At 27.4% G+C, this 24,976-nt stretch overlaps 1 protein-coding gene across 1 annotated transcript in view; it reads left to right on the forward strand.

Annotated features, from left to right (window-relative positions):
- The window catches only part of LOC136990200 (centrosome-associated protein 350-like), a 75,290-nt gene that overhangs the window by 41,171 nt on the left and 9,143 nt on the right, over positions 1 to 24,976 (forward strand). Inside the window, exons 13-25 of the mRNA XM_067288569.1 lie at positions 1,381 to 1,759; positions 4,243 to 4,338; positions 9,572 to 9,796; positions 10,417 to 10,556; positions 10,639 to 10,707; positions 12,415 to 12,505; positions 14,838 to 15,639; positions 15,989 to 16,034; positions 17,310 to 17,474; positions 18,024 to 18,254; positions 19,507 to 19,837; positions 22,685 to 22,812; positions 24,001 to 24,236. Coding sequence (XP_067144670.1) covers positions 1,381 to 1,759; positions 4,243 to 4,338; positions 9,572 to 9,796; positions 10,417 to 10,556; positions 10,639 to 10,707; positions 12,415 to 12,505; positions 14,838 to 15,639; positions 15,989 to 16,034; positions 17,310 to 17,474; positions 18,024 to 18,254; positions 19,507 to 19,837; positions 22,685 to 22,812; positions 24,001 to 24,236 — 2,939 coding nt within the window. The remainder of the gene's footprint in view (positions 1 to 1,380; positions 1,760 to 4,242; positions 4,339 to 9,571; positions 9,797 to 10,416; positions 10,557 to 10,638; positions 10,708 to 12,414; positions 12,506 to 14,837; positions 15,640 to 15,988; positions 16,035 to 17,309; positions 17,475 to 18,023; positions 18,255 to 19,506; positions 19,838 to 22,684; positions 22,813 to 24,000; positions 24,237 to 24,976) is intronic.

Consider the following 24,976-nt stretch of genomic DNA (forward strand, 5'->3'; position numbering starts at 1 on the left):
TAGGAATTGCTTTTTTAACTCCTTGGGCCTTTTTCTGCAACACCTAATGGGGAAAAAATCCTCTAAGAATTTTAATTTTTATATTAATTAATTATTTCCACTTAAATACCAATCTAACATTAAAAAGTTAAAAATAATCGTTAAATAATGATTTTATTTGATAAATATAGCTGCAGGAAGTGTTATTTCATTTAACAAGGCGTGAAATTTCACACCTGCAGTCTAAAGCTGGAGGGGAGCTAACTTACCGCATCTGTTCAAATATAACATAATATTTATGGTTTTTATGCTATTAAAATAAGAGGGGACTGAAAAATATGAGAAAAAAATTTTTCTGAATAAAAAATGAAAAAAACCTGCTGATGTCATAGAAAACAACCAATAGAGTTTTTAAAAATTTTACAGGAGTCAATTATGTTCCAATTTGATTGAAATTTTCATATACCGCACAAAAAAAAATCGCACAGAAAAAGACCGCACAAAAACAGGTTTGACTGTATTTGATATATGAGTATGGATGAATATTTATGAGAATAAAATAATTTTATCATGAATACAACAAGATTGAAACTCCTGCACACACTGATTAGATGGCTCATAGTTCCCCATCTTTATTTTCTCTGCTTTATTTTCATGCTATATATTTACCTATTAGAGGTAGTACCATTTGATTTAATACAATTGTGTAGTTTAGTGAACTTTATCTTTGTTAGTTTCTTTTATTGGTGATTACAGTTTCATTTATTAAAAAACAATTTTATTTTACTTTATTTTACTAGTATTATCTTAGTTTACTTTGCTTCCTTTATGTCATATTCTTCCTTTCATATCAAACTTAATCAAAACTGATAAATTCATCCCTATATACAAGATTTTGTATTACAAGAGGGTTTTGGGAGCTTTCCTCATTAATTGAGGTTATCTTGTAGTTTTAATATTGCTTAATATAATGGATTATTATTGACTTATTTGAATGTCCATATTAAAAGTACATTTTTTAAAGAAAACTGATATACATTTGCGTATTGGTGATACGTTTGGTTTGTTCAAATGAAACAGCTCAATGGAAGTATGTTAATTATTGTACTGTACATGTAAGGATTTATAGTGATTTATAGAAACAGTACACTGAAGACTGAACAACTCACTCACTCACTTGTTCAGAGGTACATCCATCCACCTGCAGACTACTTGTCACTACAGTTACACTGTTTCGTTTGAAGGAACCAAATATTTCAATAAAGTTATTGGTATTTTATTAAAAATTTTAAAGTTATTGTCAGCTTAAAGGTTTAAAAATATTTACTATAAATTAAAGTTTTTAATTAATAATTACAAATGTAATTAAATACGAAATAATTGTAATGTATATATTTTTAGGGGACAACAAGTATTGCCAACAATAAAAGTAAACAATTTACAGAACATATCTATTTAGATTTGATGCTCTCTGAAGATAAATCAGTTTCAACTGTGTCATCACAGCTAGTGAATTTAAATTCAAAAAAATCAAAATTCAAGCAACTTGAGGAGAAACAATTTGACGTCAATGCTACAAAAAATACTCAAGCCGAAATTCCAAATAATAATCTAGAAAGTCTAGCTAAAAATGTATTATCAACAGATAAATTATCATCACTTGAAAGTAGTATCAATACAGATGAAGATATAGGAAACAATTATGTTCAAATAACTCATATAAATTGTGATATTAACAAAAAAATTCCACCATCTGGTAAAAGTGCTGAAGATGAAATAGGTATAAAAGTTTTAATTTCTTTTTTTTTTATTTGAAAAAATTATTATTATTTAAGTAAATATTAATGGATATATTTTTTTGCATTCAATATATACATGAATACAAACAAGATAATTTAAATAGTTTTAGGTATTTTCTGCTGTTAACATAGATGAACACAACAATAAACTATGTATTTTCTATGAAAGCAAAATTGAGCTCTGTGACATAGAAAACAAACCTAAGAGAGAAAAGGTTTTAAAACTGATCTAAATCTAAAGCAAAAATTTATTTCAGAGATCAATGTAAATTGACAGCAATTAGATTTTTGCAACCAGCTTAAAACCAGCAATCAGCCCATAGACCTTACATGGTGAACTTTGAATATCTTAGCCCATAGATTGAATTTCAAAATTCTGGCTTTGTCACATCAGCTTTACTGAGTTGTACATATTTGCAAAAATGCATGTTTAGTGGTTATATGGTTTAAATTTCAATCACAGATAAAACACTTTCTGATTTATGCACAGCTCTTACATTCTGCTCAATCAAATCTAATAATATAGCAGACTTGTGATGGACATTCTTACTACAGCAGACTCAGACGGGCATTCTTACTACCCTCAACACAACATCTTATCAACACCAAGCTAGAGGCCATCCACACAGTGGTGCACGTGGCGGGATATGGTCCTGCTAAATACAACCATGTCAAAAACAGCATTAAACAGTCCCTCTTGCCTGCTACCATCTTGCGCAGACCAAGGGATTGGACAACACTCTGTCCCTCCCTCCTTCCCATACTGTGGCTGCCTCACAGCCTAGATTTGCCGGATTTTTAGGCAAAATGGCTTTCACTTACCCATAGCCCCATGCCCAAGTCTTGTGTAATGATAGGGACGCTCTTTCCACCCTGGAAAAATCTGGTGTCTACTCCATTCCCCCGCAAAACCCAATATCAGGACTATACACCTATTATATAGGTGCGACTGCCAGAATGCTGGCCGTTCACATATCTGAACACCAACGTTCAGTTGCACTAGGTAATTGCGATACCAAACTTTCCAAATTGGTGGTACAGCATCACCAGACAGCACTTTGGAATCAGGTGGCACTGCTCAGACATTGTGAGGAGGGGAGCTTGTTGTTTATTTGGGAGGCCCTCTTCACTAAGCTGCTCTCCCTGTGCAACTCCCCTACCCTCGAATTACCCGAAGTTTGGACTAATTATATACAAACAGTTAAAAAAAATCAACAATAATTCTACTTTCATTTCCTGCACCTCCAATGTAGAGTAAGATGCATGCGCATTGATCTTTTAAGTGTATCTTAATATATGTTACATGTATTTTATGTGTTTTCAAATTATGTTACATGTTTTTATATTTATATTTTAACTTAACATACACTTATGGTGCTCTTCCAATTGGTTTTTGCCTTTATGTATGTTAAGGTGCATGCATGTCAGTTTTATGTGTTTACAAAAAATATTTAATTGAAAATTTATTCTTGTTCTTAAAAGGTTTTGTTCCAAAACAGCTAATGTTGTTAATTTTTTTTAATTTTAAATATTTAATTCGAATTCTCTTTGTTATTCAAACTGCCTGAGGATGACGTTCGTAAATTACGTCGAAAGCGCTTGCACAAATAAAATATTTCTTTTAATTACTTTAATGCATCCTTATCTGAAGTTTTTAATTGTGTTAATACAACTGTTTGCATGATGTTCAATCTAAGTCTTTAGTATACCTAACAGACTTGTGATCATTTGGCTGAAGATTATATAGTCCAATCAGCCATGTCATAGTTTTTTACATAAACAAACAGTACAGAATAATTATATTTTTATAATTATTTTGTACTTTTTATTATATTACAGTATTGTTAAATAATAATAATGTGTAAGAATGTAATTGCAAACATTTTACAAAACACTTCTATTATTTCATTAACTTACTGGCTTATTTTTGCTGAAAATTTTGTGTTAAAACATTATAACATATACTGTAAAAATAATAGCTAAAATATAAAGCTATTATTATAATTAGTTTTAAGAAAATTAATTATAATTGCATAGCATTTGAAAACTATATATAGAAGACAAATAATTTCATAACCAATATATAGTTTTCGGATTTATTTTTATGCAGTCAATACATTAAATTGAATATAACCTTAATGTAAAAAAGTATGTGTAAGTATCTACTTAAATCAAAATTTGTATGCAATGAATGATCATTATATTAAGATCATTAATTGTAATTAAAAAACTGCTTAGATTTTCAAGACAAACTGTAGTTTAATTGTGATTTCTGATGGTATATAAATACGAATTCTTGAATAGGTATGTATTATATATCTTTCATGAAAGCAAATAGATGGTTCTTTTTCATTTTAATTACCAAATGCAAAATTAGAATATTTTGTTAATAAGTTAAATAATAGATAGTTGTAGTTTTGAATATTAATTTTTTAATTTTAAATTGAAGTTTAATTATTTGCAGACTTTACAGGAAACGATTACATTCAAGAAACCGAAATAAATTCTAATACCAATAAAGAAATTATTTCATCAGAAAAAAGTATTCAAGATAACATAGGTATAAAAGTTTAAATGTATTTTTATTTTAAATATATATGTTTAAACACTTTGAATAAAAAGTTATTTTGTATTAAGTATAGAAAAATTTTTTTACTAAGTATAAATTTTTAGAATTATTGATGTTTGCTTATTAATACTGTAAATGAATTTAGAAAAATAGTTTATTGGTTTTCCACCAAATTAATGCTTTTTATGGCATGATTTATCATAAATTCAAACAAAACTTGTAATTACAGTAGAGCATCGATTATCCGACTCAGTTGGGGACTGGGGTTGGTCGGATAATTGAAAAAACGGATAAACAAAAAGTATGAAAAAATATGATATTAGTATAGTATATTAGTATATCCCATGTAATTAGTATATTAGTATATCGCTATTATCGCTATTAATCTACTTTGCGTTGAATTTTCATCGATGTTAAGCCTAACAAATTTTTTTTTAAAAAATAATAATTGTCGCTATTGTATCGTTAAAAATTATTTTTTTATTTTGCACAAAATAAATACAAAAATAAAGTAAAAATAGAAAATTAAGCCTGGTTTAAATACTGGCCTCCCTTTCATGGTTGAGCTAGTGTTTCCAGCTAAAGCACGCAAAAATTTAACAAAAATAATTTTAAAGTAGCCAAGACATAGCCAAATATTGTAGCGCCACAGCACTAGCAGACATTTGAATTTGCCGACTAGAATGTGGTCGGTTAACCGATGTGATGGTTGATTGGGGATCGGATAATCGATGCTCTACTGTACATAGAACATTGTATTACTACAGTAATACCTCAAACTTACACGATAGGTGGGACCGAGCGTAAGTCGGGGTATAATTTCCCATATAAATACGTACAAATTATTTTTAATTGGGGCCGGAGACTAAAGAAAACAATAAGTTAGAAAAACATGTTTAATAAAATCTTAGATAATACATATGTATAACAAATTATATTATTAAAATCGTAAACCGAAGTTATTTTGATGTAGAAGGCTTCATAAAATCTAACAAATTTGTCTGACGGCTCAAAGATTTTTTTCTCCAGCAAAATTTTCTCGTAGCATGCTAATAAATTTTTTATTTCTCGTTTTGTAGAAGAAATGCGCTCTTTGTTGGAGTCTATATTATCTAAAATTTGTAACCCCTTTTCAATTGAACTGAGGCCTTCTGTCAAGTTTTCACAGCTTCGAGAATTTTTTTTTACCTTTTGTAATTGTTCTGATCGTCAATTCCGGTAGATCAATGTTCTTTCCAACTCACAAATTTTAATTTTTGTGTCGAAGTCTTTAATAACGTTAACTTTACATTCCAAAGATAAAGTTTTTCTTTTCTTGTTTGATGCAGAAGAACCAGTTCTACTTCATTTAGATGACATAGTAGAGTCTCTCAAGTCTCCGTAGATAGGCCGGATGGCCGAGCGGTCAAGGTGTCAGCCTACCGCTCTGGGGGACCCGGGATCGAATCCGAACGGGTCGAATAATCCCCAGGAATTTTTCGGGGGTGGTCCATTCAGTTATGTCGGGCCCCGTCCCTCACCACCCGGTCACCCCATTGTGGGTCTGGCTGAACCCATAATGGGCTTACTAAAAGAGGCCCTCTTAGTACCCACAGGCTGGGAAGAGTTAAGAAAAAAAAAAGAAGTCTCCGTAGATATAACAAACGCAGAAATAAATAACTCAAAATAAATTGTAGCTATGTGTCGATTCGGCGCGACACGTCCGAACATGTAAGCTGAACAATAGTGTGGGGGAGTGAGTAATCAAGAGTTGCATGGTGCTCAAACAAAAGACGAATCCACAAGATTTGAAAATCGCGTAACTCCGGGTTCGCGTAAGTTGAGGTATTACTGTACTGTATTACTGAATATTTTGTCATGAAAACAGTCTAGGAATTCAGATGTGTAGACTTTTAAAATTCTTTATTGGGTTACACTTTTTTATATCTTATTGAATACAATTTGGAACTTTTGTTCCTTCTTCTGAACAATTATAATTTAATATAAAAACATTACAGTAAGTATATTTATACTTAAGTTCAAGTTTGCTCTTGAGTTTTATAAATTGTGAACAATAATTAATAATACAATTCCAAATAAACATTGTACAATCCTTTCCAATAAATTAAGATTCATTATTTTTTAAGTAACCGAACATGTGCTAAATTAAAATTTTTTTGCATTCAAAAATTATGTTAAAATATTATCTATGTATTACTGTTCATTAGTGTAAATAATTTTTTTTTTCTAAATTGATAATTATTGTGTATGAGGTTGGAAAATAAGGATCTCTAATGGCAGATGTAAGTGCTGCACATAAAAATAAAAAATGAAGTTGAAGTTTTGTTTTCATAAAAGAATGAAATATTATGCAGAAGATCCTGCATGTAAGTGGTGTGGTCAAAAGATTTTAAATCAAATATTTAGATGGATCAGTTATTAAAATGTTATGAATGTTCTGAATAACAAAAAAATTGGAAGAAGAAGGTTAAGAATTGCTTTTAGAAGTCCACCAAAATTAATGCTAGCTATTACAAGTGGTTGTTAAGAGATTGATGGCAACTCTGAGTGACGAAAATGGTGATTTCAATGAGCTAGAAAGAGAATGAAACTCTAGTAGAGAACCATAATTTTGAAATTGCCTCAAATAGGCTGGATGATGCAGCATGTATGCAAATGATGCAAATATTGATGGAAAAAAATAGTAAAAATAATTGACACACAACAATCTATTAGACACTAGACGAACTATGATAGAAGCACAAACAGTCCCTGATCTTACAAATTTGCAGCCAGAATTTTCAGGAACATCATTAGTGTTGAAGAATGGTTGGAATAAAACTATTGGACATAAGATTACCAATTGGATTACATAGAAAGAAAATCTAAAACAAGAATTTGATTTAAAAAATTTACTTTGCAACTATGGTGTAAAAGACTGAAAGAATAGGAACAATTAAACAATTACCTGAAGAAACACTTATGAACTATATCTATGCAAAATTATGATTTTTAAAAGTTAATTGCCCAGGTGGAAGCTGACAAAATTGAATACGTGTTAGATGGTATTAGGAATAAACAGCATTTATCGAATGCATGATATTTATATTATTGCTGAGTTGCAACAAATAGCTCAAAGAATTAATGAATGAGAAACAGAAATAAAACGTCAAAGAATAATTCCAACTTTAAATACCTAAACTGGAATTCTTAGATGTCAATGGAAGCAATGTAATGTTTCAAATGTCAACTCCTAGGTTGCCTGGCACATTTATGTCCTAATACTCAGCTTAGAAGAATCAGAGAATAATATGAACCTGTTAAAAAGCAAGCAGAACCAACAGAAAGTAAAGCTAGAAATAGGAAATATATAAACTTACTTACAAGCTTATTGATTTAGGTACCCTTAAGCATAAACCACAAAATCTGTATATTGATGAGATGTGCTGATGATTGGTGTGTTAATGGCAACTATTGATTCAGGCTGAAGTAAGACAGTTGTGGTCCCAAAACTAATTACCATCAAATGTGAAAATTCTCAAAGCTGATGGGGACATTAAATTTACAAGTATGGTGAAAGTTTAAGCCATGTGGATATGTTGAACTTATTCAACTAGATAATGATTATACATTTGTTAAGGCAGCTATACTTGAGAATAGTTCTGTTGTGTTGACTTGAAATGGACTTGATTACTGCAACTGGTATAAAGCTTATAATCAAAGGTGATGGCTGTGAGATATATTTGAGGAATAGGAAATGTATACCATTGCAATAACTAATAGCAGAAATTTCTCTAGGGTCATTCTTATTACTTCCGGTCACTAAGGAAACTAAGATCAAAAATTATTCTAATGTCACAGCTATCAGTAATGCTTGCAATCATCAGATGTTGGAGGAAATTGAAGAAATGCTATGTCAAGTTTGAATATATATTTTAAAAAATCCTTTAAGATATTTGATCCGTGGCCAATTCACTAATTCATTAAACTGTTGATGTAATAATTTTCCAAAATCTTTGATTCATATTCATTTATAATCCTTTGCTTCATCACAAAATTCATTCTTATAAATTCAGTTTGTAGTTTTTCTATATTTCTATAGTTTTTTAAATAAATTTATGCTTATAAGCAATATTTAATTTCTCATTTTGGACTACTTTCTAATGAAGTTTAATTACTTTAAATCTTACTAATCTATATCTATATAAACAATGTATTTTTCGTTTGTGACCACTAACCGTGAAAACTACTGAACCAATTGTTACTAAATTTTAACTGTAGCATCTTTATGATCTCCAGAATGTTTACCACTAATTAAACTTTCAGATTTATTATTAATTAAATAAAACGGTAATGGATTTTTGTCTGTCTGTCTCTCTTCACTAGATGGCGACACATGAATTAGTACTTTCTGTCTATAAGAAAAGTCTATTATATTGAAGTTTACTATTATATTTGAAGAACTGACATTAAATTATAATTAGTTAATTAGCAAAATCTTCGAGGAATTAAAAAAGTGATGTCATCATGCTAGATGGCTTGATCATAATTGGACATTAAGAGTTTGTTAATGGTCTCAGCCCATCTGGATTCCCACCACAAATTAAAATTAAAAATTGGTACTCCAATTATGTTGTTACATAATGTTTAACTTCCTAATTTCTGTAATGGTACCAGGTTACAAATTACAGCTATGTGTGACAATATCATTGAAGCTATAATTCTCACTGGACCAGCGACTGGGGAAATTGCATTTATTCCTAGAATCCCAATGATTCCTACTGATCTACCATTTCAATTTAAGAGTTTACGATTTCCAATTAAAGTATCTTTTGCTATTACAATTAACACATCGCAAGGCCAAACATTGGAGTGGATCTTCTTATGGAGAGTTTCTCCCATGGCCAATTGTATGTAGGGCTTTCCAGAATTGGAAATCATAACAATCAAATAATTTTGATACCAGTGGGTGACAAAACTCGAAATATAACTTATTCAGAAGTATTATGATTTTATATTTTGCAATACTCTATTGCAATACTACACATTGATCACCCAAAAATAATTAATGAACAATTACTTCAAATTCTCGAAGTTCCATATAAGAGCAGGCGAGGCCGTGACGGGGATGCTAGTAAATTATAAAAAAAGAAATAAAAGGACTGATTTTTATATATTTTTGAATTACTTTTTATTATTTTAAAATTAGCTTTAACATATTTTTGTTAATAAATATATCTTACAGTGTCAGATGAAAGGTTAACAATGCTGAAAGCTTTTGCTACATCTATACAAAATCAAATAGATCTTGAGACTGAAAGAATAAAAGGTTTATTATTTCAAAAAGCCATAATTCAAACTTCTAATCCAGCTATATCTGAAATACATCAAGATGTAGGGAAGAGTGATCAACAGTTTGTAGCAGAGTCTTCAAAGAAGAAATCTGAAGAAAATTATAAAATATTACCTGGTAAATAGTTTTTTAACATCTTTTGTTTATTTAATAAATACAGGATCTTCCAAAAAGAATGCTACCATTTTATATTACTGTAATTATGTTAATTACTATCTGATAAGTATGCAATGTACACCAGTTGTGATAGAGTAACTGTCTGAGTTTTATCTCCATCTGCATTCAAACGTCTTGTTGTCTACTACCTCTAAGAAGTGCTGTAAACAAAAGTGATGACTTTCCATAAAGAAGGCATTTTGTGTTTCGAAGTTTGCAAAGTTGGAATCACTCATCATTGTACAATGTGAGTAATCTGCAGGAGCTGTAGAATTGTGGATTCTGTGGAAAGAGTGACAAAGGATATGCTGTAGCAAATGTAGGAAGAATTTGAGTATCAGTTGGATGTGTGCCATGTAACATGAGGTGCATGCATTAAGAAATTGTAATGGACAAATGTGAAACTGTAACAGTTTTCCAATGTTTCAATGTACATTACAATGTTCTCAGATAATAATTAACATAATTACAATAATTTAAAATGGTAGCACTCTTTTTGGAAGTCCCTGTATTTATATTAATTTTTTTCATTATATAACTGATGCTTTTCATAATTATTTTGATATATTCTCTATTATCAGGTGTTCAAAATGTTCACAGCCATGTTTTAGAAGTAATAGAAAAAAAGAAAACTGTAGCAGCTATTAAGATACAATCTGTTTATAGAGGATATATGGCACGAAAAGCTTATAAGGAAATGAAAAATATTTTAGATAATTTAGTAAGTATTATTAGAGAAAAAATTCATAATTATTAGTTGTTCAGCAATATACAAACTTTAATCCAAAATTTTTTGTTTCTAGAACAAGGTAAATGAAAGTCTCAGTGAAGGACCATTAGAATCTGAGGAGGATATTAAAACACCTCAAAGTGTAAGAAAATTATCTAAAATTAAAAAATTATTACAAATAACTACAGCTAAGTATCTCAGCTGGCAGATGTGTTTTTCCAGTGACATATTTGTTATTGGCAAAACACATTACTAAATAATAATAAATAAATAAGAAGTTAGCAAGCACAAGGTGTCTGAAAAGTGATTATGCAGTGAGAAATTTATATGACATTAAAGTGATACGTACAGTATTGCATATAACTTGCAGGTCTTGTGTGCAATATCATATGTATAATCTTAATGTCATTACAAATTTCTCACTGCACAGTAACTTTAACTTTTTAGACATACTATATTTGTTTTGTTAAAAATTTTCAATAATAATTCTTACTAAATAATAATTAGAATTTATTTCCATATACTTTTTATTGTAATAAAAATTAAGTTTAATTCAACCAAATAAGTTATTTTCTATATTTACACAATAAACTTTTCTGGATATTTTATTGAAGATTCATACAATTAAGTTGTGCTGTTAGTTTGTTGACATTAATTAAAAACTGAACATATTGAAAGATATCATTGATTTTTGTAATTTTTCTAATAAATTTGGCAAATACATTGTCATTTTTCTTCTAATACTGTTTTTTTTTGTTTTTTGTATACATACATTTATTTTTCATATCAATTGCTTTTATTAAAACTATTTCAAAATTGGTTATTTAACCAATGTTCAATTTAAATTTTTTTGTTTTTTGTAAAAACATTAAAGTAGGAAACTTCATGATTATTTTGTATATGATACAGTAGTTTTATTTAAAATTTTCATCATAGATATTATTCACATTGTATTATTCTTCATTTTGAAATGTAAAATGCAATAAAACAAAATATGAAAATAATACATTAACTATTATAAGTATTTTATTGTGTTATACTTTATTTGTAACAGTCACTTTCATACTGGTTATGTATATTTGTATGTCTTTGTTTTTATCTTTTTACTTAATGTTTGTTTTGTTGTACTTGTTCATTATATATTTTAAATGGGTAGCAACTTCTTTATTAGAGACTAAACCTATGCATTTGCATTACATTTGTAGTAGTAATAAAGAATAATATTTTTTATATGTAAATTAAAATATTTTGAGTATGGCTTGTATTTGAGAGATTATTATAGAAAATAATCCAAATTTTGAACTAAAAATTATTGGTATTCCTAGATAAAATTATCATAAGTAGTATTGTCACTTGACAAGGCAATTAAGTCATTTATATAGCAGTGTAATATAAGTATTTGAACATTACTAGAAAAATCTGGTTTCAATTTTAATTTGGATCAGATTCCATGTTTGTTTTTATAGTAAATAAATTTTCTTTAGTATTGTGCGTTTAAAATAAATAGTAAAATGATCAAGTAACAATCACAAAAAGTATTATTTATTTAAACTTGAATAATGTAGTGTGTTTTCATTAATAAGCTATTGACAATTACTGTGTTGCAATATACAACGGTTGCTTAAAATCAAACTTCTAAATATTATCATCAAATGAAGCAAGTTAAGCTAAGATGTTAATCAAGTTAAATGACAGATATATAAACTTGAGTAGATTTGTGCAGACAACTAATGTGATAGTTGTGAGGAACAATGTTAAAGATAAATTAATTTTTTTATCATTATTTAGTGCATTTATTCCTTAACTGCTTAAAGTGTTGAATATAGATAAATGATTTATCATCTTTCAGATCTTGAATAAAACAGATACTGAAGAAGAAGTAAAAGACTTAGAGGTTATTAATCAGCCAGAAATTAATCAACCATTAGAAATTCAAACAGGTAAATTTAAAAAAATTTTATTATTATTTTGTCTAATGCAAAGTTATCAAATATTTCAGATTTCGATAATGATACAATCAAATTACAATGATTTTAGAGTAAAGTTTTTTGTTTTCTGATTTTGTGTTTAGTTTGTTGTTTGACTTATATATTGTGAGGAATGAGATAGGTCTAGAATAATAATTAAAGTTTCTAAATGTAGAGTTTTCTGTAATTAATAAATGGAATGATACCAAATTTTGTACATATACTATATAAGGGATGGGAGAAGGATTTTGTAAAAAGAATTTGTTTTAAAAATCTGTCAATAGTGGAAAATATGGCACTGGACAACAGAAAATATATAGAAGAAAATAGAATAAAAAGTAAATAACTAAGTCAAATCTAAAATGAGAGTTTTTATTTTTGTCCTTTTTTAAGTTTCTTTCTCAACTTTTATAAACTACTACGGTAGAGTCGTTTATCCAAATCAATTGGGGACTGGGGTTGTTTGGCTAACTGATTTTTCAGATAACCGATTATGTTTGAAAAAATATATTAACCTGTCCGATGTTGAAATTGTTCTCTGTTGTGTCTCTCTTCGTGTTGAATTTTCGTCGATTTTAAGCCCAATGAAAATTTTTATAATAATAATCGAGGCTATTGTATCGTTAAAAATTATTTCTTTATTTTGTACAAACAAAATAAATACATTGAAAAATATAAAAACATAAAAATTATACTTTAGAAGTAAATCTAGTATCAAAAAAGTTCGATTCGGCATGACACAGTCTGACTGGAAAGCATTCGGATAACCAGTGTTCGGATAAACGACTTTCTACTGTATGGGAAAAAGGGTTTCACAAATTCAAACGCATTCATTATTTATTGTTTGACAATGTTGCTGACATTGAAGTTGTATTGACTGCTGAATGCTATAACTCTGGAGAAATGTTTCATACTTGTTGTATTATGATCAACTAGGCATTATGATGTCTTTTTAAATAACCAGGTTAAAGCATTGTACATCACAGTCTCTTTTGATCAAAAATCATTATCAAAAATTATCTGAAACTTCAATATCTGATTGGGATTAAAATCTGCAAATTTTGGGAAATTGTGCAATCTCCAAAGAACTCCTGTGGCATTACCATTGTCTTCCTGGCAGTGCAGTATGTAGCACTGTTCTGCTGAAACCAGCTGGCATATAAAACTACATTATGTTGCCTCCCATTTGCAGGTAATAATTTTTCAAAGTTTGAGTTGGAGGATTTTACAGATACTCTATGTATATATATAATGTAGATAGTTTTTTGCATGTGTGGAGATTTGTGTGTTATCTATTGATTGCATCAGGCCTGAGCAGATGGCCTATGCAAATCTCTACCATCTAATCTTTTTTAAAGGTTAAAGTCATGTGGATTAAATGGAAAATGACAACACTCAAGTATATTGCATTATTTATTAAAATGTTGTTATTAATTAATAATTATTATATAATATTATTAATATTTTTTTATAAAGTAATTACAGTAGAGCATCGATTATCTGAAACAATTCGGGACTGGAGTTGTTTGGATAACTTATCATGTACGAAAAAATATATTAATCTATCCCATGTTGAAATTTTTTTCCGTTGCATGTCTCTTTGCGTTGAATTTTTGTCGATGTTAAGCCTAACGAAATTTTTTTTAAAATAATAATCATGGCTATTGTATCAGTAAAAATTATTTCTTTATTTTGCACAAACAAAATAAGTATATTGAAAAATATAAAAACAAAAAAAAATTTTATATTTTAGAAGTTAATCTAGTATCAAAAACGTTCTGATTCAGCATGACACACGTTCTGACACACAGTCCTCAGAAAAACACCACACAAAACAAGCAAAGCTCACCACTCACAACGGGAAAAAAAGCCTTGTTCAAATATTGGCGTGTCCTTAAGTACCCTCTCATGGTCGCGCCAGTGCTGCCAGCTAAAACACGCACACCAACAAAAATAAGATTGGAGTAGTCTAAGACATAGCCGAATATTGCAGCGCCACAGCACTAGTGGAAATTTGAATTTGCCAACTGGAACACTTTCTATTAACTGATGTTTCGGTTGATCAGTATTTGGCTAATCAATGCTCTACTGTATTCTTATTTAAATATTTCTTAAAATATTTTTAAAATTTTTGACTAAACAGAATATACTAAATAATTTTTAATAAGATTGAATAATTTTTTTAATATGTCTATTTTTTATTTTGTTATCAAGTAAGATTGCAAGATACCAAATTCTTTAAAATTTTTCATTTTAAAATTAATTGCAATTTATATATTTATTACTTAATTTATAATAATTTCAGAAACACACTCACAACATTCTGATAATGTTGAATCTTTCCATTATTCTTCTGATTTTATATCAATTAAGGAAGATGTATCTGCTCATTCTGATCTCCCTTCTGTTTTAAGTATTAATAGTTCAAGGAAAATTGAATTAAATTCTAAAAGTGATCAAAGTACATTAAAAAATTCTATTTCTGAATCACTTTTAATGGAAAATAAAGAAAATATGAGTGACGCAAATGATGAGATAATTTCAGTTCAGAGTGAAAATTCTAAAACTGATAGTAATGAAAGCAAACCTTGTTCTGAAATACTTTCTGAAATAATTTCACATAAAGAAACTACTGAACATGAATTAAATAGTAATATTTCAACATCTTTATCTGAAGGACCTTTATCATCCATTCATGAGTCTGAAATAAATTATTCAGACTATTTGGAGAAAAATGATAAAGAGGACAGTTATTCTGATAGCGAAAAGTCGTCAGCAGTTGATTCTTACAATAAATCAGATAATATTGAACAAGCATTTTCAAATATTCTCGATACAGTTACTGGAAAAACTTTCGAGAAAACAATTAGTTCTAATGTTATTGAAAATAAATCAGTCAAAACAGAGACAGTACAGACTGCATCAAATTTTAGTAATTATTCGTATGAGTCGTCATTATCTGGAAGTGAAAAAGAAGTTAAAGATTCAGTAAGTGATGAAGAAGAAAATTCTAACACAATAAAAAGAAGTATAGAAGAGAAATCGACTAGTATATCTGATTATTCTCTCTCAAATGGATCAGAAGTTTCTAATCCTTCAATATTAAGGTATTTAGATATGCATATTTTAAAATATATTTTCATAGAAACAAATAAATAGTATAGATAGATTATTTTTTATATTACATTATATTAAAATTCCTTTTTTTTACCATAAAAAAATTAGTTTTTCTTCTTGAATTTTCCATGAAGATTTTTTATCTTCATAACAGGGAATATCCATAAAAAATCTTAGAACAGAATAAAAATAATTTTGCTTAGAGAATGTGTATTTAATTAAAATTTAAATTAAAATAAAACATAAAATGTTGAATTTATTTTAATATTGTATTAACATAATTCTGAATGTTAGAATAATAATTTTATACCAATTTAAATTTTTTTTTTTTTATTTTAGAGAAAATGAAAATTTATCAAATATACAGTTATCTACTGTTTCAAAGGTAAGCTGTTTTTTTTACTTTTAATGCTGTATATAATTTTATAATTTATTTTTTGTATTATATATAATTGAAATATTTATTGTTACATTATTATTAGATTACAAACGTATATAAAACAAAATTACAATTGACTATAAGTAGAAAGTGATAACCTAAATGTTAAGAGACTGGTTTTAAATGAGATTAAAATATAAAATACTTGTTTTTTGATTTCCTCAGAAGTAACCTTTCCAGAATAAAATAAAGTTTACTAAAGTAATATACTTTCTGGAAAAACTTATTGAATCCTAGTTAAATATTAGCAGTGAATATAGCAGGAAAAATTGGAAAATTAATAAAAATTTTTGCAGTCATAAATTTATGCAGTATATAAATTTTTTTACTACTGAAGTTCATATATTGAGGAAGTCATATTTTATGTATTTAGTTTTTTCAATAAGTTATCTTGTAATGATCAAACACAGAAAATTACATAATAGTAAACAAAGTTAATTTTGTGTAAGGATTTTGATTGAATAAAATTCAGTTGAGTTTGTTTTAATAAATATCTAAAATAATAATACAAGAAATATGCATTTATATATATATTATTTTAATCTGTGTTCTTAGTCAGAGAATTTTCTTCAGGAAATAATAATAATAATAATAATAATAATTGATAATTAGTTGCAGACATTACTATAGTAATTGTAAAAAAGAAAAACAAATTTTCTTGTTTCTATTGTTCTATTTTATATAGATGTGTTCATTGCAGCCTTACAGTGATTAAACATGGATAATTTCTAATATTGGAATTAAATTTTTAGTGTTTACAGAGACATTTTGAGTTTATTTTGTTCTTCAGCAATTTGTGTTCTTTAAATTTTCTTTACTTGTTGATTCAGGCTTAACATTATATTTTTCTTTTAATTTTTATGAATTATCATTTACAATTTTTTTTAATAAATAAATAATAATGCAAAAGACTTCAATGAAAATATTCAATATTCTATTATTGTTATTTATTCAAATGTAAATCTAACAAATGACAGTTTAGTAGTTATATATTATAATTTTGTCATGCAGATTATAAAGATGTAAAATAAACTCAAAATTCATTTTTATGAACATTAAAAACAAATTTTTACAACTTATACACCAACTTTATCTAAATAAATTCAATCTTATAAGTAATTATTTTTTATTTTATTTTATTAAATTTTAAAATGAAGCTAAACAATTCAGTTGATTTCATTTTTTTATCAATGAAAATTGAATAATTGTTTTTAAATTTAGGTAATAGAAACAGAAATTCCTGAAGTTGTTGGGACATGCATATCAGCAGAACTATCATGTCTGGAAACTTTAAATAATTCTCTTTTATATTTAAACGATTATAGACAGCTTAATGAATTAATAAGTCATCAAAAAGATGTTTTAAACTTTGCACATATTTTACAGGTAATGTAAATTAATTAAAATTTAGTATAAAATTTTATTGTTCTTTTACTCTACTGCAATACATTTAACATACACAATTATATGTCTTTGTAAAAGCATTTAATAATAGTTTTTGTTTGAGAAAAATTCATCTTCTAATCACAAATTAGTTCTGTAATTTATCTTTGTGTGGTAAATATCAGATATTTTTTCTTTATGTATTTTGATTGTATGATGATTGGATTTAACAATTTTCATTACATGTTAAAAATTGTATTATAAATTTTAAAGAATGAAATGCTTAAATTAAATATATATATATATATATATAATATATATATATAATTTAAAATTTTTAAAAATTTTTTAATTATAGTGTTAAGAATGACTTTAAACATGTTATTAGATAACATAAAATACAACATGTCTCTCTTAATAAAAATAAATTTTTTAAATTATATTTGTATTTTTATATTTTGAAAAATCCACGAAGATTTACATTAGTTTGATTTTTTTTTTTCCCAACTTATAATTAAACAAAACCTCATTTAGCTGTAAATTTGTTTTTAGCTTCAAGGGGATAAACAACAAGAACAACAACAAAGAATGTTTCAAGCACTTTTGCATCAACAGGAAAATCAAACACGGCTTTTAGAAGAGAGTCGAGCCGAACAGAGACAATTGATTCAAAATACTATTGCAGAAGCACATGCAGCGATTTCTGAGAAAACTCTGAAAATAGTTGAAGCTCAAGCACAAGCAGTGAAATCTTCGGCTGATGCATTACTACAGTTAACAGAAGTGAGAATTTATAACTTTTTTAAAATTTGATGCAGCTATAAAGATGTTAGATTATATATAAATCTTCCTATGCCAAAGGATTAAAAAAATGGCACTGTTGAATTCTGGCTTTTTGACCCAGGGCTATTTAACTATTTTTATGTAAATATATATCAATAAATATTTAGATAAATAGAAATAAACAACAAACATGATCAAAATATATTATTTTATACAGTACTTATATCATTTAAATTAAAATTATAACAAAATATAGTACTTAAGATGAATATAATGTTTACTTTTCCAGCTGTTATGTATACAAGGTGTTTTTTTTTAATCTTGAGACAATGAAATAACTTAATTGGATCTCATTATTTTTGGAAAAAGGTATAGACAAAAGTTGTAGGGTTTCAAAGGGCCAATCAATTGGTGACCTTGGATGTGATCTTGACCTTCAAGGTCAGATCAAAGATCACATCCAAGGTCACCAATTAGAGGAGATCCAATTAAATTATTTCATTGTCTCAAGATTAAAAAAAACACCCTGTATATAACAGAGGGAAAGTATGGCAGTCAGTCAAAAAATCACTCCCTAAGACTTTTACATCTTTGAACTAAAACCTTGAAACATCAAGCAGTGCAAAAAAATTTAAGGGGTTCCCCCCTGTATTTATGGATGTGTATGGGGGACACGATTTTGTTCATTTACTTTTAAGCTTAATTCTCATGCTTTTTGTCAAAAATTTCTGAAATTTCACAGGGCAGTTTGTATATTAAGTGGATTAATTTTATTAAATATTGATGGACTTTGTTTTCAGTTTTAATTAATACAAAAATTACAATATGGAATTTTTTAAAATCTAAAACCCAGAATTTTCATTTATATTCAAAAATTAAAATAAATATAAGAATTAATGAAAACAAATAAGATATTTTGAATGAGAAAATAAAAAATTTTTATATTTAAAAGTCTCATTATTGTGGCGAGAATAATTGTTTGTGGTATTTAATACTGGTTTATTATGTAAATAAAAATTAACAACATATAATATTCTATGAAAAAAATTTATCACGAGAATATTTATTTTAGAAAAATAAGATAATGTATTCAAAATTTCTCAACATGTTACTGATCTTTTTTTCACTTTTATTTATTTTTCTTATAGTTAACTTTTGGTTTGAATGCAAAATAATTTAATGTGTTAATATGATATTTATAAATACATTTTGTAATTTGAAAAAAATTTTTAATTATATTTTTATTTTATAGAATCATCATGCAGCAAAAAAAGAATTTTCTTCAGAATATAACAATGATTTTGAACAAGTAGAAACAAGTAACCATCATCAGTCTTCAGGAAAAAGCAGTGATATTTCTTCTCAGTCTAATTTGCAATCATCTAATAGTTCAATTTCTGAAGATTTGACAGTTTTATCAGAAAAACAAAATGATACTTTTTCAGGAAATTCAAATATTGAAAGCCAGTCAAGAAGTAAAAACAATGAGTTAAGTAAATATACATTGTCTCAGTTATCAAAAAACACTATAGAAGAATCAGTTCCAGAAAGTTTGGAACAAGGATCTATAACTGATGAGCAAAGTAAGAAATTATTTCGCATGACATTTAAATATGTATTATAGTTGTATTATTTAAATCACTTTTTTGACTGTTGATTTATTTATTATATTTTGTGCAAATGGACTTTTCCTGTAGTTGGGCTTATCACACTGGACATCACAGAACAGAAAGAAATCAAGACACTTTTTTCTTTCCTATGTATTTATTGCAAAATGCATTTCAGACCTATCAGGTCTCTCTTTGGTCACTATACATAGATTTCAATATTCAATACAAAATATGAATTTGATGAGTTTGTGCTGTATCGTGTTACTCTAAGGTAATTTATAAACATACATCACATTTTCACATCTGCTTTAACATTGCCTTTGGATATGTTTCTGTAACCCCTCTCCTTTTTGGATGCCCAATAAAACTTGACTCTCCTTAAACTTTTATCACTTTATGAAAGATAGATACCATAATTAGAAATAAAACATAAAAGAGATTTTGAAATAAATATAATAAAATGCATAAACTATATAAATTTTAATGAAATATACAGACATTACTGAAACTCAACCCTCCCCTCCACTTTGTCTAATTTTTGTCCGACTTGTCTTAACTCCTCTCCTCCCTTCCAATGTGGACATCATTTACGGACAGCTCCTTATTACTGTACTATGGTTCTTGTCAAATGAACGAATAACTTCGGAAAAGTTTATGGTTTCTTGGTACGGTAAACTTAATTCCAACAATAAGACAGAAGTTAAATAACATTAATATATATGACAGTAAATGGTGATTGACAACTTATTGTTGTCAATCACCATTTATTGTCCAGATTAGTCTTTTCTAACAGATAATGAATATTGTTTTGGCTTTTTACAACCTGCCCTCCTCCCTTATTCCTATTTTCAGCCAGTCTTTAATCAACACCTACAGTCAAAAGTCTTCCTCTGAAGGAGTATTTGAACTGATTCTTTCTTTTCTGAAATATTTTGTATGCAATTAATTAATTTCAGAATATTGAAGGCGGGACTTTGTGCAGGACTGAGGTAGGTTATGAACTATGGTGTCCCTTATTTAGAGCAGGGATGGGCAACCTTTTAATATGTAAGGGCCATATACAAGAGAAAAGAGGAAAAAAAATGTTGGTAAATCACAATTATTTATTCGTATATAATTATAAATTAGCATGGGTATACTAAATAGCTTCTGAAACTGATGTAAACGTAATATATTGGAAATATTTAGTTAAATATTCATCACTGCTAGTTTTAAATTAGTTTCGATGTGTCTGTTAGCCAGTTTCTTGTTTTAATTTTTACTAAATTCATTGCAGAAAAATAATTCACATACATAAGTTGTAGAAAATAACATTTGAATTTTTGCTGCATTCTTCCTTAAACTGGGAAATTGATATATTTATTCATATTTTATGTGACGCAGGCCGCAAAAAATATTACTGCAGGCCGCAGATTGCCCATCTCTGATTTAGAGTGTCCACTCTTTAGAGGTGAATATAATAGATGTTCTATTTGAATGGTCTGGGGATTGTAAAAATGCCTGTTAAGTAGAGAGGTATGCTGTTCAAGAGTGTCCATTAACCTATCCCATGTTGAAATTTTTCTTCGTTGTATGTGGCTGCCTTGTTGAATTTTTGTCGATGTTAAGCCTAATGAATTTCTTTTTAAATAATCATGGCCACTGTATCATTAAAAATTATTTTTTAAATTTGCACAAACAAAATAAATATATTGAAAAATATAAAAACAAAAATAATTATATTTCAAAAGTTCGTTTTAATATAAAAATTATGACGCATAGCGGCATCTAGTATCAAAAACGTTCCAATGCAGAAACGAGTATGTTTGGGGTCAACAGGTCAGGTCAAATGAGGTCAACACGAAAATATTTGGGAACAACACAGGACAGGTTAATGAAGGTTTCACTGTAGTTTATAAGTTAGAGTGGAGTTGCACAGTACCCCACAGTTATATAGGCAAAATTAAGAGGGAATTCCAAACAAAATTCATGGAGCACATCTGTGCGATAAAATATAATGACACTTAATCCGTAGTTGCTAAACACTGCAACCAAGTGGATGCGAAATAATAAAAGAAAATACTAAAATTTAGAGACATGAAGAAAATATGTCTAAAAGAAAACTATTTGAACATTTAGAAATTATAAAAATAAAAAACAATAAACAAATAAATGAAAACACAGGTCTACAGCTACATGAATCTTGGGATGGTTTCCTAACAGATGGGGAAGGGGAAAAATAAACAAACCAATGCATACTTGTAAGCTGAAGGAAAATAAATCCAAAGGCAATGTTAAAGCAGATGTGAAAATGTGATGTACTGCATGTTTATAAATTACCACAGTGTGACATCATGATACAGTACAAACTCACCAAATTCATATTTTGTATTGAATATTGAAATCTCCATATGGTGACTGATGAGAAACCTGATAGGTCTGAAATGCATTTTGCATTAAATACATAGGAAAGAAAAAAAACTGTCTTGATTTCTTTCTGTTCTGTGATGTCCAGTGTGATAAGCTCAACTACAAGAAAAGTAGCACAAGACATAATAAATATATTATAGTTTTCAATTTTATAAGATGATAGATGACTAATATTAATTTTTTTAAAATAAACATAGAGAATTCATGTTTATTTTTTAAGTTAATTTGTCTATTTATAATTATTCATATGGTAGTCTAATCACACTGAATAATGTCTAGTCTCAAATAAACTTAATATGACTAATGGTTAATTTTGGAATTACGTTTGGAACTACTAATTCTGACTAAAGCTTAATTTGACTAATCTTAAGAATTATATTTTTTCAAATTAATTTTGTTTTAAATTTACAGAAGCTTCAATTTCAAATCCAGTTCACACTTGTCATGAAGATCATAATTTGACTAACAAATCAGTACAAGTACCATCTATTTCTTCTCACAATCAGATATGCAAATCTGTTTCTACTATTTCTGATATGGTTTGTAAACCTATTATAATTATTACTAAACATTATATTAAATTATTGAGTGCACAAAGAATCTTCTTTAACTTGTGTTTTTGCTTAACTTGTTGTAGTTTGTTCTTGCATCCATTTGTTGATAGGAACACAAGTGCTAAAGTTCAAATGCACATATATAGCTAATTTTATCAGATTTGTGCTGATAATATATATAATTATAAGCTATAAAAATGATTATTATTTTCTTCATATAATTGTTGAGTTCCCTGTAAGAAATTTCTTGCTGTATTTTCACAGTTTAAGTAAAATTCAGAAAAATTGCTAAAAATTAATATTAATAGTATTTCTGATTAAATTTTTGCATGAATAACTAATATAAAACTCACTATTGTTAAGCTGTTTATGTTATAGCAATAATTTATAACTTGGAACAAGGTAAATATATAATTTTTTATAAGATAATATTATAAAATGATCATTGTAGGTAAGATTTGAATCAGATAGACAATAACCAAAAACTTACTTCTCATCAGCCTCTAAGGATACAAAAGTTTTATTGTATTTTATTCTAAATATATTAAAGAAATTATATACATTGATTGTAAAAGTGACTCAAAATTAATTTATCAATAAGAAAATTAAATATTTTAATTTATTATTAAGTTTATAATGAACAGAAACATTAGATTTATTAATTAAATTCCTACATATTTTCTGCTATTCACTTTGATCAGTTTAATTGAATTCATAGAAAACATTTTTCAACATATAGCTATTGCACTATCTCAAAATACAATATTTAAGATCTTTAATATCTCTTGGCTTTATAGTATTCATTTACATAAAAATAAAATTATATTTATGGTTGCTACATTTGTCTAAATTGTCTCATTTCCATTATAAAAGACATAAAAATTCACCTTGGGACAGGCTGTATATGCAAAATCAAGTGGACTTTCAAAAATCATAATATTTCTAATTTTTGGTCTTATTAACTAATTTTCATCAAACAATTAGAATGAATGAAAATTTTAAGTAAAAAGATAATTTAGTTTAGAATATTGGTTATATAATTATTGTTAAATGGAACACTGATAACTGCAACAAGTTAATAATAATGTAAAAAACAGTCTACATTTATTGCTTTTCTGTATTTTCATTTTTTACTTTTTTTTATTAAAATAATAAATATATTTTTTCCTGTAGGGTTCTCTCTTTTCAATAAATCAGTTTTCTCCTAATGTGGATGAGCATTTTAATGGAGAATTACAGTCTCTTGTATCGAGTGATTCTTTTACTAAATTTACATTGGATATGGTCAATCAATTGACTCAAGAAGAAAAGTTAAGAAATCGCCATCAGTTAGCTAGATTACGACTACAAGAAAAAGAATTGATGGAAAAAACTAAAGCAGAGTTATCATGTCTTGAATTATTAAAAAAGTAATGAAGTTATTCTAGATTTTTGATTTATTGTTATAAATATGTAAAGAAAAAATAATTGATTATTTTTATGTCTACTTACATACCAATGATAAGTTTTAATAATTTTGGAAGATGAAAATCAAAGTAAAAAATGAAAAACTAAACATGGATTATATAAATACAGATGAAAAACTAAACATGATATATAACATGGATTATATAAATACAGATGAAATCTGTTAGCAGATTTCATCTGTATTTATATAATCCATGTTTAGTTTTTATTTATGAAAAAGAAAGTTTCAAAATATTTTAATAGAGCTTGATGTCAAAGAATTATTTTTTGAGTAAACAGTTTGAGGAGTAGAAATAGGTAGAGAATACTTTGTGAGATAGCAAAACAAAATTTTATTTATATTTAGCATTACATTAATTATTTTTTATTTCTCTAAAATAGTTTGTTTTTATAATGGATATATGCCAATGTACTAATTTATAGGTTGCTTGGATTGAGACTGACACATTTTGAAAGACTATAAGTAAAATTAGGTAAGAACTACAATAAAAGTAAGGTATGCAACTTGAAAACAAACTCACCAAGTTTTATTACAAAAATCAGTACAGTTTTACCTTTACTACTACTACTACTACTACTACTAACACAATACTATAAAATTCCATATCTGCTCCTAATGTTGCATGGAGAATATCTAAATGATATTAAATTTCCTGCCATTTGTTCTGCAACATCTGTAGTG

The sequence above is a fragment of the Centruroides vittatus genome, unplaced genomic scaffold (genome assembly GCF_030686945.1).
Source record: "Centruroides vittatus isolate TY-2023 unplaced genomic scaffold, ASM3068694v2 scaffold_861, whole genome shotgun sequence".
Taxonomy (NCBI): domain Eukaryota; kingdom Metazoa; phylum Arthropoda; class Arachnida; order Scorpiones; family Buthidae; genus Centruroides; species Centruroides vittatus.